This window comes from Staurois parvus, unplaced genomic scaffold (assembly GCF_062004578.1).
Source record: "Staurois parvus isolate SC_StPar_1 unplaced genomic scaffold, SC_StPar_1.0 ptg000839l, whole genome shotgun sequence".
NCBI classification, from domain to species: domain Eukaryota; kingdom Metazoa; phylum Chordata; class Amphibia; order Anura; family Ranidae; genus Staurois; species Staurois parvus.
The window spans coordinates 2,212,831-2,229,004 of NW_028318635.1; the positions used below are offsets into that span (position 1 = coordinate 2,212,831).

At 39.2% G+C, this 16,174-nt stretch overlaps 1 protein-coding gene across 1 annotated transcript in view; it reads right to left on the reverse strand.

The window, feature by feature from the left end:
* LOC149443674 (uncharacterized) overlaps positions 1-16,174 on the reverse strand; it is a 627,829-nt gene that overhangs the window by 491,100 nt on the left and 120,555 nt on the right. Inside the window, 3 exon segments of the mRNA XM_089655378.1 lie at positions 4,901-5,079; positions 7,457-7,661; positions 11,783-11,928. Of these exon segments, the coding sequence (XP_089511504.1) occupies positions 4,901-5,079; positions 7,457-7,661; positions 11,783-11,928 (530 nt within the window).

Genomic DNA, 16,174 nt, shown 5'->3' on the forward strand with positions numbered 1-16,174 from the left:
CTACTGTTCCATGCTTAGGAAATATTTTTTCCATCATTATATAGATATCATTTCACACCTGAAGGGAAAAGGTCTAGGGAAATATTATAAGCCTTAAAAAACTTGTCAGCCAACTAGGGACTTTGAAAACAATGACCCGAATTTAGAGCTAGTGTTTAGATTGATTGTTACAGTATCCAATACTGTTAACCCCACTAGAAGTACTAAATCATTATTATTAATGATTTCTACAGCACCACTAAGGACAGATGACCCCCAGAAATGTCTGGTATCCGTAAGCAAAGCAAATGATTCAAGCATTGCCTGGGATAATTAACTGGGAAGCGTTAACAAGCAACATCAGAAGTGCTTGTCATTTACAAGCAGGGATTTTCTAAGCTGCTGGAAAATCTATGTGGCTGCCCAGCAGTAGTTCGTTATAATTAGATATTATAACCTTCGAACAACGAAACAGAGATAACTTCATAGTAAAATATTTAAACAGAAAACTGATACAATAGAAGCATGTGTTGTGCTAAACATGAAGGAGAGTGTTTGTGCTCTTAGGACCTCTCAGCGCTTCTTCTAGTACAGGTTAGAACATAAAAAGGCATATTAGGTCACTGTCAACAACCAATGGATATTTCTGAACTTTAATGTATTATACATCAACTGCTGCAATATACAGTATCTTCACTGTATTAGTCAATGTATTATATGTAGAGATGTGCTGGTTGCTTTAAATCTTAAACAGCAGTTGCAAAGCATTTTTTTTCTTTTCCCTGTTTGTGAGTGACAGACAGGGAAAGCAAGACTGTGCTCTGATTAGTTGTTACTACAGCTGAGAAGGATCCACCCATAGCAACACTGTTGCAGCTGAACGTATGATTGGCTGTGGAGGAAAGGAGAGAGGAAAAAGGAAGAAGAAGCACATGTGGGGAAGCACACATTTTAAGGGGACCGCATGGAGCAAGGGCTCCTGGTGTAAAGTCACAGAAGTCTCACTCTCTGTGCTGCTAGAACCCATGGACTGGGCTGGGAGGGTGTAGCAGAGGAATTGTTGCAGGAGGACAGTGTGCAAATCAAGGATTGTCCTTCCAGACACTCAGGATTACAGCCACTCAAGTGCATGTGTCTCTCAGAGTTTGGAGCTGCTGAAAGAGAGAGGATTTCTACTACTGTCTAATGCTATCTAGAGGACAATCCAGAAACAGTGAGCACTCTGTGATGAAAGGGGATTTTGATATTGCTGCATTTGCTGTTCATCTCTGGAGAATGGTCATGAGAAAGCCTGCTCTCTAATTCTCAGAGTGACACAGATATTGGAAAGCCCAAGCTGCTCAGAATTAGCTATTCCTGCTGCTGATTGATGAGAGAACTCTGTCACTGTATATTACTGGTTTGTCTCCTCAAGACTTGTGCTGTGGCTGAAGAATGTGTTTAGTTGCAAATCCCCACAGAAGCTTGCTGCTTTGAATATACCGAGCAAGTGTCAGTATATCAGGATTTCACCTGCATGGTAAAGATTTTGTTGAAGTGTTGTTTTTACTATTGCAATGTTCACTGGAAGATTCTGCTTAAAGGAGACTGTGCTATCCTGCTACTCCTGGATTACAAATACTCTCCCATGTAGAGAGTGAGCGCTCTTCCATTGATTAAAGGGCCCCAATGTTGAGAGACTTTAACCACATGCCGCCCAGCCACTGTAGAAATACATTGGCAGGGCGGCACGGCTGGGCAAAACCACATTTTAAAATGTGTGGTTTCAAAACAGGTAGGGGGCACGCGCGAGGCCGCGGATGTCAGTCGTTACCGGCTGTGTCCCGGCGATTAGCGGCAATCACTGACAGAGAGCACAGATGCAGTAGCTGTGATTTCTGTCAGTTCCCTGAAAGCTCCTGACATGCTGAGCTGGAGAGAAGAGTTTATCTCTCCCGATCAGCTTGTCCCCCGTGCAGTACACACCCCCGCCCCCTAGTAAAACACTCCCCTCACACAGTTAACCCTTTCACTGAATAATAAAGTTAACCCCTTCCCTCCCCAGTGCCATTAGTACAGTGTCAGTGGTTTTTTTTTTTGCACTGATCACTGTATTGGTGTCACTGGGGATGTCAGTGACCCCAAGTCCGTTCCCCCCCAGTATCAGAATGTCTGCCGCAGTCCCGCCATAAGTCGCTGATCGCCACCATAAGTCACTGATCGCCGCCATAAGTCGCTGATCGCCGCCATTATTAGTATAAAAAAAAATTAAAAATTCCAGTATCTTTCCCGCCATTTGTAAACGCTATAACTTTCACGTAAACCAATTAATTTACACGTATTGGGGTTTTTTAGCAAAGACATGTCGCAGAATTCATTTGGCAGAAATTTATGAATAAATTTGATTTTTAAATTTTTTTTTTGCTGGACATGTTTTATAGCAAAAAGTCCAAAATATAGTTTTTTTCCCTCAAAATTGTCAACCTTTTTTTTTTATAGCGCAAAAAATAAAAACCGCACAGGCGATCAAATACCGCCAAAAGAAAGCTCAATTTGTGGGAAAAAAAAGGATGTAAATTTCATTTATGTACCATATTGCATGACCGCGCAATTGTCCGTTAAACTAGCGCAAAAAAATGGCGTAAATTGCAGTATCTATACCATAGTTTGTAGACATTATAACTTTCACACAATGCAATCAATATACACTTATTGGGATTTTTTTTACCAAAAACATGTGGCAGAATACATTTTGGCCTAAATTTATAACTAACTTTGAGTTTACTATATATTTTTTATAGCTGAAAGTAAAAAATATCATTTTTCTTTAAAATTTTTGGTCTTTTTTTGTTTATAGCGTGAAAAATAAAAAACGCACAGGTGATTAAATACCACCAAAAGAAAGCTCTATTTGTGTGAAAAAAAGGACGTAAATTTAGTTTGGGTGCAGCATTGCATGACCGCGCAATTATCAGTTGAATTAGTGCAGCGCCGAGTAGCAAAAAGAGGCCTGGTCATTAAGGGGGGTAAATCCTCAGGAGGGCAAGTGGTTAAGTTTCATCCCACTGGCTAGTGGTTAGCTAGGACATTTCTGCTCTAGATAGTATTGCTGTAGCAAATGTCAATAAGCTGCTAAATCTCATTAACAGTTATTGTTTCATGTGTCAATGTCACTCTCATATGTCACCCTAGTCTGTGTGATACTAATCAGTTTTTGTAGAATTTGGCGAGTGAATTGTGACTTCTTACTAACTGTGTTATGCAAAGTGGTATCTGCGTTTTATGTACATTATCTGTGTTAAATCAGCTAGTTCTTTTTCAGGGTTTGTCTTCTTCAATAAAACCCATAAAAAATATTCTCAGAGTGTCAAAGTATTCTGGGTATAATTGGAGGTGTCACCAGATTCAGGTGGGAGCTGAACCTAAATATCTAGCCAAGCATCACCCAAGGGTGTGCTACATATATATTTTGATTTGCTTACTAACTACTTAATCAGAAATACAATTTTTTAACACTCAATTATTGAAGATAAACCAAACATGGAAAATTCTGGTATAACTATGGGTAATCTAAATACTTTAAAGGTTCTTGCCTTTCTTCATGAAACATAGGAATGGAATAACCAACAAGATAAAAATAATTCTGGACACGTGGAATCATAAAACCTTTTTTTTTTCAATTACAAGCACCCATGGCCACCTTTAACCACGTTTATGTACATGGGCCGGACAGGAGCAGTGCAGGAGTGGGTGGCCGTTTATAAATGGGCTCCGCATTCACTGCCTGTGCGCGCTCCCCGGGAGCGACGCGCACCTCAATCCGGAGGACACAGTGGAACACCGATTGCTGTACAGGACCTCTGTGTGATGTCCCAATTCATGTGATCATTGATTTGTCAATCAGTGATCACATGAATAGTAGTAAACAAGATGTTTTCTTTCCAGACATCATTGCTTACTACTTGTGAAATCTGTGAATGGTCAAAGAGGTCACATGGTACAAGGCTATTCACAACAGCCTTGCACCATGTGACAAGCTGTGACCAATTACATCTCTCAAAGTATTTCTCAATGGCTGCAAGAATGCAGCCAGAGAGAAGGAGAAATGATTGCTTTTACAGCCTTTATGGGTGTAAAAGTAATCAGTGTAAAAAAAAAAATCTCCATCACCCCCCACAAGTAGTACAGTGTCACTATGGTGACTTTGTACTGCTAGAGTGATGGTATATTAAAAAAAAAAACATAAATAATAATATAAAACAATTTAAAAAAATGTTTAAAAATTTTTTTGAAAAATTATAATTTTTGGTTATAAACTAATTTGGGTTATTGTTTTCACTAAAAAGATAGATGAATATATTTTGGCTAAGATGTATGAAGAAAGATTATTTATTTGCACAATTTTATAAGAAAAACACTTTTTTCAAAATGTTTGGACTTTTTAATTTATATAGCAAAAAAATAAAAATCCCAGTGGTGAATAAATACCACCAAAATAAAGTTTTGTCTGTCTCAAATAAATGCTAAAAAAATTTATATGGGTACAGTGTTGCTTGACCGCGCAATTGTCATTCAGAGTATGATAGCATTGAAAGCTGAAAATTGGCTTGGACAGGAAGGGGGTGAAAGTGTCCGGACTTGAAGTGGTTAAGGTTCCCTTCATACGTTGAATGAGTTCTACTGAAAAGTACAGCTAAAAATGGATCCAACTCTTAATGTTGTAACAAGGATGGAAACGCCAGATATATGATGACCACAATAACCCTGCATGGGGTCATCAGACTGCTTTCAATTTTCTACATGTGACTCAGAAACTTGGAATAGGTGCTAATTCCAGCTCTGGTCCCAGACCATTCTAGTTGAACCTAGTCCTGATAGGGTCGAGTGGGTAGATCTGAGTGAAAATGGCCAGCATTACAATAGTGTTTTACAAATGCAGTACCTGCAATCTTTCACTCCTTTGTTCACTGTCTCCATTACATTCTCGGCAGAACTTAATCTGAGTGGAGAGGAAAGCCACATCACTTAGTGTAGACAGGACCCAATGCTTAGACTGCTGGTTCCCAACATTCACAGCTGCCATCGATATACTGTCTTCATTGTTTTGAGGTGTGTCAATTTCTAAAGATGACAAAATAACCAAAAAATGTGTAATTATTGTACATCAGTTAATTGTACATAGCAGGCAATTAAAAAACTAAACTCAAAATTGAAAATAAAACGTATTGAAACAGTTATGTAGGTTAATTAGATGTTATATACCATTAACATAGCATAATAACAGCAATACACCTGATATTTTACAAAATATATATATATATTAAGAAGGACATATAAACAGCTACACTGATATCTTGCTGATGAAGAGTCTACATTTTGTATAGCATTGGCCTTAAAGCAGTAATTAACATCAAGCAAACTGCTGGAAGAACAGTCCCTGAGGCCTTTAGGTAATGCTTTCTACCATTAACTCCTATCATTATTAACAGTGTTAAAGAAAATAAGAATAAGTCCATTAATTGAGAAAACCCCCTTTGGACTATTCATATGCTTTTGTCTTAACCTTATTATCTGGCTTGAAAGGGCTTGGTAACAGTAAACAAAAAAAAATATCTTAAAGTAAACCTGCTGGCAAGAGCAAAGTACTAAATTGACAGCGGTTGAGTTACAACAGAAGCTCCCAAAAAATATCACTATGTATTATACTATTATCACTAGTATACATCAATATTATTATTATCATCAATATTATTATTATTATTATACAGGATTTATATAGCGCCAACAGTTTGCTCAGTGCTACAATATAACGGGAGGCAATACAGCAACAATACAGTTCAATACAAGAGGGATAGGAGGGCCCTGCTCCTTGGATCTTACAATCTAAGAGGTAGGGGCTAGTGGTACAAAAGGTAGTAACTGTGGGGGATGAACTGGTAGGAGGAGAAGAAGATTTTTATTTAGCTGAGTGCAGGATAGGCTTCCCTGAAGAGATAGGTTTTCAGAGATTGCCTAAAAGTGAGCAGAGTAGGCGATAGTCTGATAATTTGGGGTAGAGAGTTTCAGAGGGTGAGGGAAGCTCTGGAGAAGTCCTGGAGACGAGCATGGGAGGAGGAGACGAGAGAGCTAGAGAGCAGGAGGTTGTGCAAGAGGTGGAGAGTATGGTTTGGAGACAAGATTGGAGATGTAATTTGGGGCAGAGTTATACATGGCTTTATATGTTATTGTTAATGTTTTGAATTTAATACGTTGGTCAATGGGAAGCCAGTGGAGGGATTGGCAGAGAGGGATGGCAGATACGGAATGTTTAGTAAGGTGGATGAGTCTGGCAGCAGCATTCGAGATAGACTGAAGAGGGGATAGCCTGCGATGAGGTAGGCCAATGAGGAGGGAGTTACAATAGTCAAGGCGAGAGATAACAAGGGAGTGAATAAGTTGATTAGTAGTTTCCGAGGTTAAAAACGGCCGTATCTTGGAGATGTTGCAGAGGTGAAGTCTACAAGATTTGGACAGTGATTGGATTTGGGGCTGAAAGGACAGATGGGAGTCTAGGATTACACCTAGTACCCTGGCATGAGGGGAGGAACTGATGATTGTGTTATTGGTCTTGATGGAGAAGTCAGAGGAGGGGGCACGGGATGGGGGGAATACTAAGAGCTCAGTTTTGGAAAGATTGATTTTGAGGAAGTGGAGTGACATCCATGCCGATATGCCACTTAGTAGGTTAGTAATGCAAGAGGAGACTGAAGGGGTGAGGTGAGGGGTAGAAAGATAGATTTGTGTGTCATCAGCATAAAGACGGTACTTGAAGCCATGGGAGTTTATCAAGTGACCAAGGGAGGAGGTGTAGATGGAGAAGAGAAGAGGTCCAAATACAGAACCTTGAGGGACCCCTACAGAAAGAGGGAGTGGAGAGGAGGAGACAGAGTTATAGGTAATGCTAAAGGAGCGCAATAGGTAGGAGGAGAACCAGGAGAGAGCAGAGTCTCGCAGGCCAAGAGAGTGGAGTTTTTTGAGGAGGAGGGGATGGTCAACAGTATCAAAGGTCACAGAGAGGTCAAGTAATATACTAAATGTCCACCCATGGGGCCGTTCCTAAGTTAGTATACAAATTATGACCATTTGACAGTTGCTACATAACTTCAGGACATGGTAGTACTGTAGTGGCCAGAGGATAGAACCACAGCTTCAAGTGGGAGACAAGGGGGATCTGACACACCCAGAAGTGTCAAATGCTAGTGGCAAGTGTAGCTTTGCAAGTGGCAAAAATCAGAATCGCCATTTGCCAGACAGGTATTCTTATTTTGCACGCTGGCTCTACTTTAATATTTCACAAGTAGCGACAAGTTTCCTTAAATTAAAATGCAGATATATTATATTCTGTATAATGACTCATAACAAAACAATAAAAAATACAAAAGCACTGCAGATTCACTTTAAGAAGCAGGCACTGCTGTGAATCTGTGGAAGTTATTTGAAAACAGTAAATATTACATACTTCTCTCATCTGCAGCAGTTTCCCCCATGGAGGAAGTTTTGTTTATGAGCACCCGCCGGGCCCCAGCACTGTGTATCTCTTTTCTCCTTGTTATAACGGTGCTGGAGTGCTCCATGGCTGCCCACAGGTGATGCTGAAGAGAAGCTTTTATGCTGTTTACAAGCTGTGGCAGCCAATTCTCCACAGGGCCACTACATTCAAGAGGCTGCAATAACAGAGAAAACGAGTTACCAGCTAGGAACTGGTTAGCAAGTTGTTTGTGATCATACTGATATTTCCTTTGATGGCAATAATAGTATTTTTATACAGGCAAAATCTTTAATAAAATATTAGATTCAATAGAGAAAGTCAAGACCTTGAATATAAAATATAGATATACTACATTAAACTATACACTGTAGACCACACAAATACCAGTCAGTCCAAAAATATTTATTTTTCATAGTCTGCAAAAAGAAAAGCTATTAACGTTTTGGGGGGTTTTTTGAATAATTGTGTTCTTGTTACTCATAAAATTTACAGCAAACATTTAAACATTTCAGAATCAATAGTAAGTTTTAAAAACATTTCATTGTACACTAGAACTTACTAAAGCCTGAATAAACAATTTGGACTTCTGATTTTATATGTCAGTATAATTTTAGGAGTGAATAGGGTGTAAGTGAATTTTATAGTGTGATATACTGCATTCTGTAAATCATATCCCAGAGCAGTTCATATATTATTGGAACTGCTAAACAAATATTCTATTACACTTCTGTGGTGAGAATGCTTAAAGCAGAACTCCAGGTAGTTGAAAAAAAAAAGAATATTTATGTTGTGCAGTTAATACAAAATCATTAAATCTGAGCTTCCGGCAGATACAAAAACTCAATTGTCCAGGTTTTGATGTGTAAGGGGTTATAGAAAGCTAAGATAAAGACAGATTTGGGAACTTATGCTAGCTGAATTTAAAAATACAATTAGAGGATTTGAATGATTACTTAACTGGGTGTTTATGCAATCATTAAAATCCTCTATTTGAAATTTCAGTATAGCCAACATATATACCCAAATCTGTCTTTATATTAGCTTTCTATAATATAGGGAGCACAATGATGACTTCATCACTCTGCACTGCCCAGTCAGGAGGCTGGGGCAGGGGCAGTAAAAAGGACGCATTGCTTACGTACAGCGGGGAAAAGTGAGCTCGCTGACCTGGTTATGTTAAAGGTGACGTCAGCGCTCCTACATTGTTCCGACAGGCAGGGTCTTGCTCTCCATTGTTTGATTCTGACCGCTGTTTCATGCGTTTTTAACACTATTATCATGTGACTTCATATACTTTAATTAATATATGCCTTTTAAAGAAGCCTACTGCACAATGGTCTACTTTGTGGTTGTTGAGCTTTATCCACAGAGTTGGCTGTACTGAAATCAGGTGCCATTTGTGAAGGTCCAGTGGTGATTCATAAGGGGAAGAGTGCACAGAGGAGCAAGTTATGTGTTAACCCCACTAATAGGGGAGATGCTTTTTTTGACCTGTGTCCACATACAGGTCCATGCGAGGAGGTGAGAGTCCACCTGGAAGTCTATGTTCACTGCGGTGATTCACATGTATTTAAGATTTACAGCACTGGAATTGTGGGTGCAATCACCAGCAGGAAGATTTGTCACTTATTTGGATTTTTTTTGAAGAATTGCATTTATTTTTGTTTTATCATCTTTTGGGACTATCAGTCATGTTTTTTGTTTGTATATTTCTATGTATTGATTTATGCTAGCAGCGCGACACTTTAATTTTTTTTTAGTCTGGTTGTGTTCTCTGCCATAACACAACTAGATGGACAGAAAAACAAACTTTAACTCTGTATTTAGCTTTATGTCTGGAATTCATGTTTAAATTCATACCAGATTCAAAATTCATACCAGATTCCAAACAGATTGCTAAAACTTCCTAACATGTATTTTTATGATAACTTGTGCATCACTATACTGCATTGCATGTTACAGATTGCTGTAATCTGACATGTATTTAGGCAAAGGGGTTGGAGGAGGAGATGTTTAGGCAGGAAGAGAGAAAAGGAAGGACCCCAACAATGTGAAGATACTCTTGCACTGTCCAATAAGCTGACAGCTGACATAGGAATCCAGCAGGGGCGGACTGACAACTCATGGGGCCCCCGGGCAATAAGGGATCATGGGGCCTCTGTGTCCTTGCCCACACTCAAACAAGCCTATGAAAGGCACCAGGGGCATCTCATGGGGCCTCCTACTGTGCCTGAGCACCCGAATGGTCAGTCCGCCCCTGGAATCAGGTAGACTGCAACAGTGAATATCAGTGTCTCCATCATGGAAGGGGGGTGCAAGAAAAACTTACAAGAATTTTAAACATCATTTAGTATGTTAAAAGTGTATGTGTGCCTAAAAGAGAAGTACAAACAAAGCTGGCTGTACTTGTCCTGTGCATCATAGGAGTGCAGGTTGTTCTGCACTGCTGTGACCCATTTTCAGCCAACAGCGGGCTAAAGTCTGATGTCAGCTGACGTCACTCAGCCGCTCCAGGCTCGGAAAAGATTGTGACTTTAAAGTCGGGATCTACCCAGATCCCTGGACTAGCACTTGGCTCAGCCTCTCAGTGATCCGCAGAGAGCTATTCAGTTTGATATTAGGTATTCAGTTTGATATTAGGTATACTGATAGCTGTAAGAAATCATTTGATCACCAGTGCAAATTATATCTCACAGGAGAGGCATTTTACATTTCAGGGCAGGGCATTTAGTATTAAAGTATTCTGAATCTGAATTAATTTTATCATTTATGCTATCTTGGCTGAAAGAAAATAAGAACTTAAAATTAGAACTTAAAAACACAATCGTCTTTACAGTAGATACTTTTAGCCTAGCTACTAAACAGATTTGCATACTTATTAAAATAAATTCATATTTTCCTAGGTATTTAATCATGTTATGTATTTATTTATTTATTTTTATATGCTCCCTTCTGCTTCTTTCCTGTTTTTTAAAGGATAAGTTGTAACAAAAAATAATAAATGCACATTTTATTTGTAGGTAAAAAAATGTGCATTTATTATTTTTTGTTTGTGGAGTCTCTAAAGCATTCCACCAGTGATCAAAAGATTGCTGGTGCCATGAAGGTCTCCCTCTAACCTGTCAGTATATCTGCTTGTTCGTACGGGCAAGCAGATAATCACTGAGAGGAAGGCTCAGTGAACTACCACGGCGCTGTGCAGCACCATGGTAGTTCATTGAGAACTACAAGCCGACATCTCCAAAGGTTGCTGGGACTTGTAGTTTTCCCATTCACAGAATACTGTAAATGAGTAACGTGGGCGGGCAGGCAGGCGGAGCCCCGCACGGCTGAAATTGTACAGCTGGCAGTGAGGAGAAGTTACCCTGCTAGCTGTCACGACGGGGATTGGTGGTGGGGTGAGCAGGGCCGGTCTGATCGTAACGTGTTACATGTTACACCCTGAACATGTAACATTTCATAAGATATTCACACATCTTTCACCTAATATTCATTTATTTTGTAATCTGATTCAAAATGTGTGAACGTTTTGGGAATCTTTTGTGAAAGCATTTATAAAGAACTTCTCAACCTGTACAGGCAACACCAGAAAACTACAGAAACTGGTTTTTATTTACACATTATACTGTAGTGCTATTGTAATAATGGGTCTCAGCAGTCTATAGAAAAAAAAAGGTTAGCTGGCATACAATGTAAGTATCAGAAACAGTATTATTCAATCTACAGCTGTGTCTACAGTAAAACCCATATCTGAATTGTCTAACTGAATTTCTGTGGACTAGCGCAATATCCCATTCATCAAATAATCTAAAGCACTAGAAGTATTACAATATTTAACCCACTCAACGATGTCCGTCAGCCAATCACAAACTGGCCCTGAATGTTATGGTATTATCTCTATGTGCCACCAGAGTGAGCAGGATGTGGTGATGTGGATATCAGTCAGTGTCCCAGGAACCGAGAACCCCAAGTTCCAACGTAGTATTGCAAAACAGTGGAGTTAACGGTAGTGGTACTGGTGTCCCTGATACCAACACCAATGGATATGGACTAATGCAACTTACACAAACCATATATCTGAAAAAGGCAAGGTTACCAGGATTTATTACCCAATGAACAAGTTGGCACTAAGGAATAAAGCACACATCTTAGGCGACAATGGTAACTCCAAGAGAATCCACTACTAATACCACTATACTCACTAACATCAGTACAGTGTCTACAGAAGTATCCACATGTAAACCTTCCAAAATAAAAACTGTATAAGTAGTCTAAGCAAGGTGTTCTTTCACTTACCTTTGTAAGGTAAAGTTCTTCCCCCAAAAAACTTCTTATACCCAAAATTTGGTTACAATCATGTTCGGAGTTGAACTGATATATAAGACTATGCACATAATGAAACATCTTCACTATGTAGCTGTTTAAAACATTCAGATCATAACCTGCAGAAATATACAATATAGCATAAGAACAAAATAGAAAAAAAGATATTGTATAGAAAAAAAACAATAGGAAAATAAGAAGACAGTTGTTTGAAATGTACCTGATGCAACACCAGCATTGGTGATTACACAGAAATCCATTTAGCAATTGTTGAGATGATTCCAGTCACAAAAGAAAAAAGCATGCATAAACATATGTACATACATAAAGGGCTTCTTCTCCTTCACTTTTTACATCAATATTAGAGCTAACATTTTTCCCCTTATTTCCATATTCAAACTTCATTCAACCTTTATTCCTTTTCTTTATTCTATGTTCTTTATCAATTTCTTATTTTATTTCTGCTTAAAGAGTAACTCCGTTTTTGTTGAAAAAAAATTTTTCCCTCTACGAACATTGCATGGATGGTAAAAAACTTTGTTGTAGATTCCTCCCTTTTGTTATTCTGAAGAAATAGCTGTTTGTTTGTTTGTCTGTGTCCATGTGCAGAGTGCATCTGTATGGGAATGGTTTCGTAATTACCAATCATCTGCTAATCTTGCAGGGTTCTAATGAGGGAAATTGCAGGATGTGAATCCCTTTAGACATACACTATATTACTAAAAGTATTGGAACAACCCTCCAAATCATTGGATTCAGGTGTTCCAATCATCTCCATGGCCACAGGTGTATAAAATCAAGCACCTAGGCATGCAGACTGCTTCTACAAACATTTGTGAAAGAATGGGTCGCTCTCAGGAGCTCAGTGAATTCAAGCGTGGTACTGTGATAGGTTGCCACCTGTGCAATAAGTCCATCCGTGAAATTTCCTTGCTACTAAATATTCCACAGTCAACTGTTAGTGGTATTATAACAAAGTGGAAGCACCTGGGAACAACAGCAACTCAGCCACAAAGTGGTAGGCCATGTAAAATGACAGTGCGGGATCAGCGCATGCTGAAGCACACAGTGCGCAGAAGTCACCAACTAACTGTGACCTAACGATATCCAAACTTCATGTAGCCTTCAGATTAGCACAACAGTGTATAGAGAGCTTCATGGAATTGGTTTCCAATGCCAAGCATCTGCTTCCAAGCCTTACATCACCAAGTGCAGTGCAAAGCATTGGATGCAGTGGCATAAAGCACGCCACCACTGAACTCTAGAGCAAAGAGACATGTTCATGCTTCTCTGTCTGGCAATCTGGTGGATGTGTATGGGTTTGCCTGACTGCATTGTGCCATGTGTAAAGTTTGGTGGAAGGGGGATTATGGTGTGGGGTTCTTTTTCAGGGGTTGGGCTTGGCCTCTTAGTACCAGTGAAGGGAACTCTTAAGGCGTCAGCATACCAAGACATTTTGAACAATTTCATGCTCCCAACTTTATAGGAACAGTTTGGGGATGGCCCCTTCCTGTTCCACCATGACTGGATGAATTAGAGCGTAGACTGTGAACCAGGCCTTCTTGTCCGACATCAGTGCTTGACCTCACAAATGCACTTCTCGAAGAATGGTCAGACGTCCCATAGACACACTCCTAAACCTTATGGACAGCCTTCCCAGAAGAGTTGAAGCTGTAATAGCTGCAAAGGGTGGGCCAACTCAGTACTGAACCCTACGGACTAAGACAGGGATACCATTAAAGTTAAAGTGCGTGTAAAGCCAGGCATCCCAATACTTTTGGAAATATAGTGTATTTCCCTTTGGGAATATCTCAACATTTTTGTTGTAGGCGATGCCCAAAATCTGACTTGTATCTTAGTGCAGTCTTCTGGGAAAATCAGTAAGCCAATCACACAAGCAGAAAATGTCATATCTGGGGGAATGTTCTGTACACCATCTGAGTATAGAATGTCTTTAGGTAGCCATATTGCATTTTATTTTACAGAAAATTACAGTACTGCAGATTAAAAAGAAAATTTAATTTTAATAGCATTCAATTAAAATATGACTTATGTAGCAATTGTATATGCTATACTGTATATATTTTGTTTGCTATTTTTCCCACAAAAGTGGAGTTACCCTTTAAACATCTTTTTTAGCTATCTCTTTATTCTGTTTTTTGCTTTACTTATTCAAGCATGCAGTCAAATCTCCAGTAATAAAAATACCCTCTTTATACTGTATGTTTCAGCTCTGTCCATCTACCACTATGTATCATTCCTCTTCTCATCAATTAATTGTCTCTCTCTCTATAGATTCTCTTTCAGGTCATCTATAATTTGGATTCCAGTAATTACAAGATTTGGCTGTGCTCAGCCTCTTTACCCCATCTTCAGAATGAGGAATGCTGGACCTCAGACAGTTGCCCCTGTTGGTCATTCAAAAATGAATCAATTCAGAAAGTCAGCATCACGGCAGGATCATCCAAAAATACAAATGTTTATTGGCACATCAGGTTAAAATCTGACAAAGCAGCCCCTCTGACGTGTTTCAGCCACACTGGCCTCAGTCAACAGCTATTGCTAAGGCCAGTGTGGCTGAAGCGCATTAGTGAGTCTGCTATGTCAGACTTTAACCTGATGTGCCAATAAACTTTTGCATTTTTGGAAAATCCTACTGTGTTGCCAACTTTTTGAATAGATTGATAAATTTGGATTCCACCTTAATCATTCCAATGAAGCTAGCCACATAAATGATTCCAGTCACTCACTAACTGCAAAATCTGAAGGTCAGTACCAGGGGCGGACTGCCAACTTATGGGTCCCCTGGCCAATAGGGGATCATGGGGCCCCTGTGTCCTTGCCCAAACTAAAAAAAGCCTATGAAAAAGGTACCAGGGGCATCTCATGGGGCCCCCTACTGACCCCGGGCCCTCGGGCAGTGCCCGAGTTTGCAAATGGTCAGTCCGCCCCTGGTCAGTATTCCAAACTTATAGTTCTGTCTTGGGGCTTTGAATCATACCACTGATAATCATCTATTGCTCTTTCATTCTCACCCCTCTTGCACTTTCATAAATGTCACCTTTCCTCTCTGCTTTGTACTTACATATATTAAGCTCTGTTTTTATTTGGATGGAAGATTAGAAATTACATTAATCATAATGTCAATAAAGATATTGATGATCACTAAGAATCAGCAGGAACATTATAGCATTTCACTGACCTAGGGTTACATTGTATAAAGTTAATTATTTATTACTGTATGTAGTGCCATTAATTTACACAGCATGTAACATATATATTGCACATTCACATCAGCCCCTGTCCTCAAGGAGCTTACAATTTCACTCACGTACTAGGGCCAATTTAGACAGTAGCCAATTAATCTATCAGCATGTCTTTGTGGTGTGGGAGGAAACCCATGCAGGCACAGGGAGAACATGCAGACACAGTGCAGGTAACACCATTGTTGGGATTTGAACCAATGACCTAGTGCTGGTAGGTGGAAGTGCTAAGTCACTGTGCTGTCTGCAATTATGGATTTATGCTTAGATGCAAATAGGCGTATAAGGGATGAATTACTACACGCAAATAGGCTGTTAACTTTGCAAGGGAATTTTCCCTTTTCAAGGAAAACTTTCCACTAATGTGGTGAAAATTCACGTTGCAAAGAATACTCAATCATGTGCAAGAAAAATTTAAAATTGCAATTTTTGTTGCACATGGTTAGATGATAAAAGTCAGCAGAGCTTCACGTCATACCCTAAGTTAAGAGAAAATCCCCATGCAAAGGCAACAGCCTATTAGCCTTTATTACATTAACGCCATGCAATTCAGTTTAAAGTGAAACTGTGAGACCAGAAATCTGAGGTCTGTCAACTTTTCCATTATTTTAAACTGTAATCACCTGGATGGCTTACATATTCTGATTTCACTACTTGCAACACGTATGCATACAGGAAAGGTAAACATTCATCCTGTACATTTATTTTGGAACCCATTCTGCAAATATGAGAAAAATACAGAAGTAACCAGCTTCTGAAAAAAATGCTAGATGGCTAGCTGGTATACTGAACCACTGTCTAAAACACCTTCAGTCAGTAATCAAGAAAGAGGTATGCAGATCAGGAAAGTCAGGATAAGTCAGAAGTCCTTATTATACTTGTTCTGGGTTAGTAAAGATTGGCAGTAAGAAGGTCAACATAATAGTAAGGTAACTAGTGTTATGAGAAGGATACGTCATTGATGGCACCCTTTCATAATAGGTTTCCTTTAATTATTTTTTTTGTAGTTATATGGCTCTCAGAATTGAAACCAAGAATATATCCCCATAAAATGTTTTTTGTAATGTTTAGCTGCTCTTCATTTGACACACAGAATGTAAAT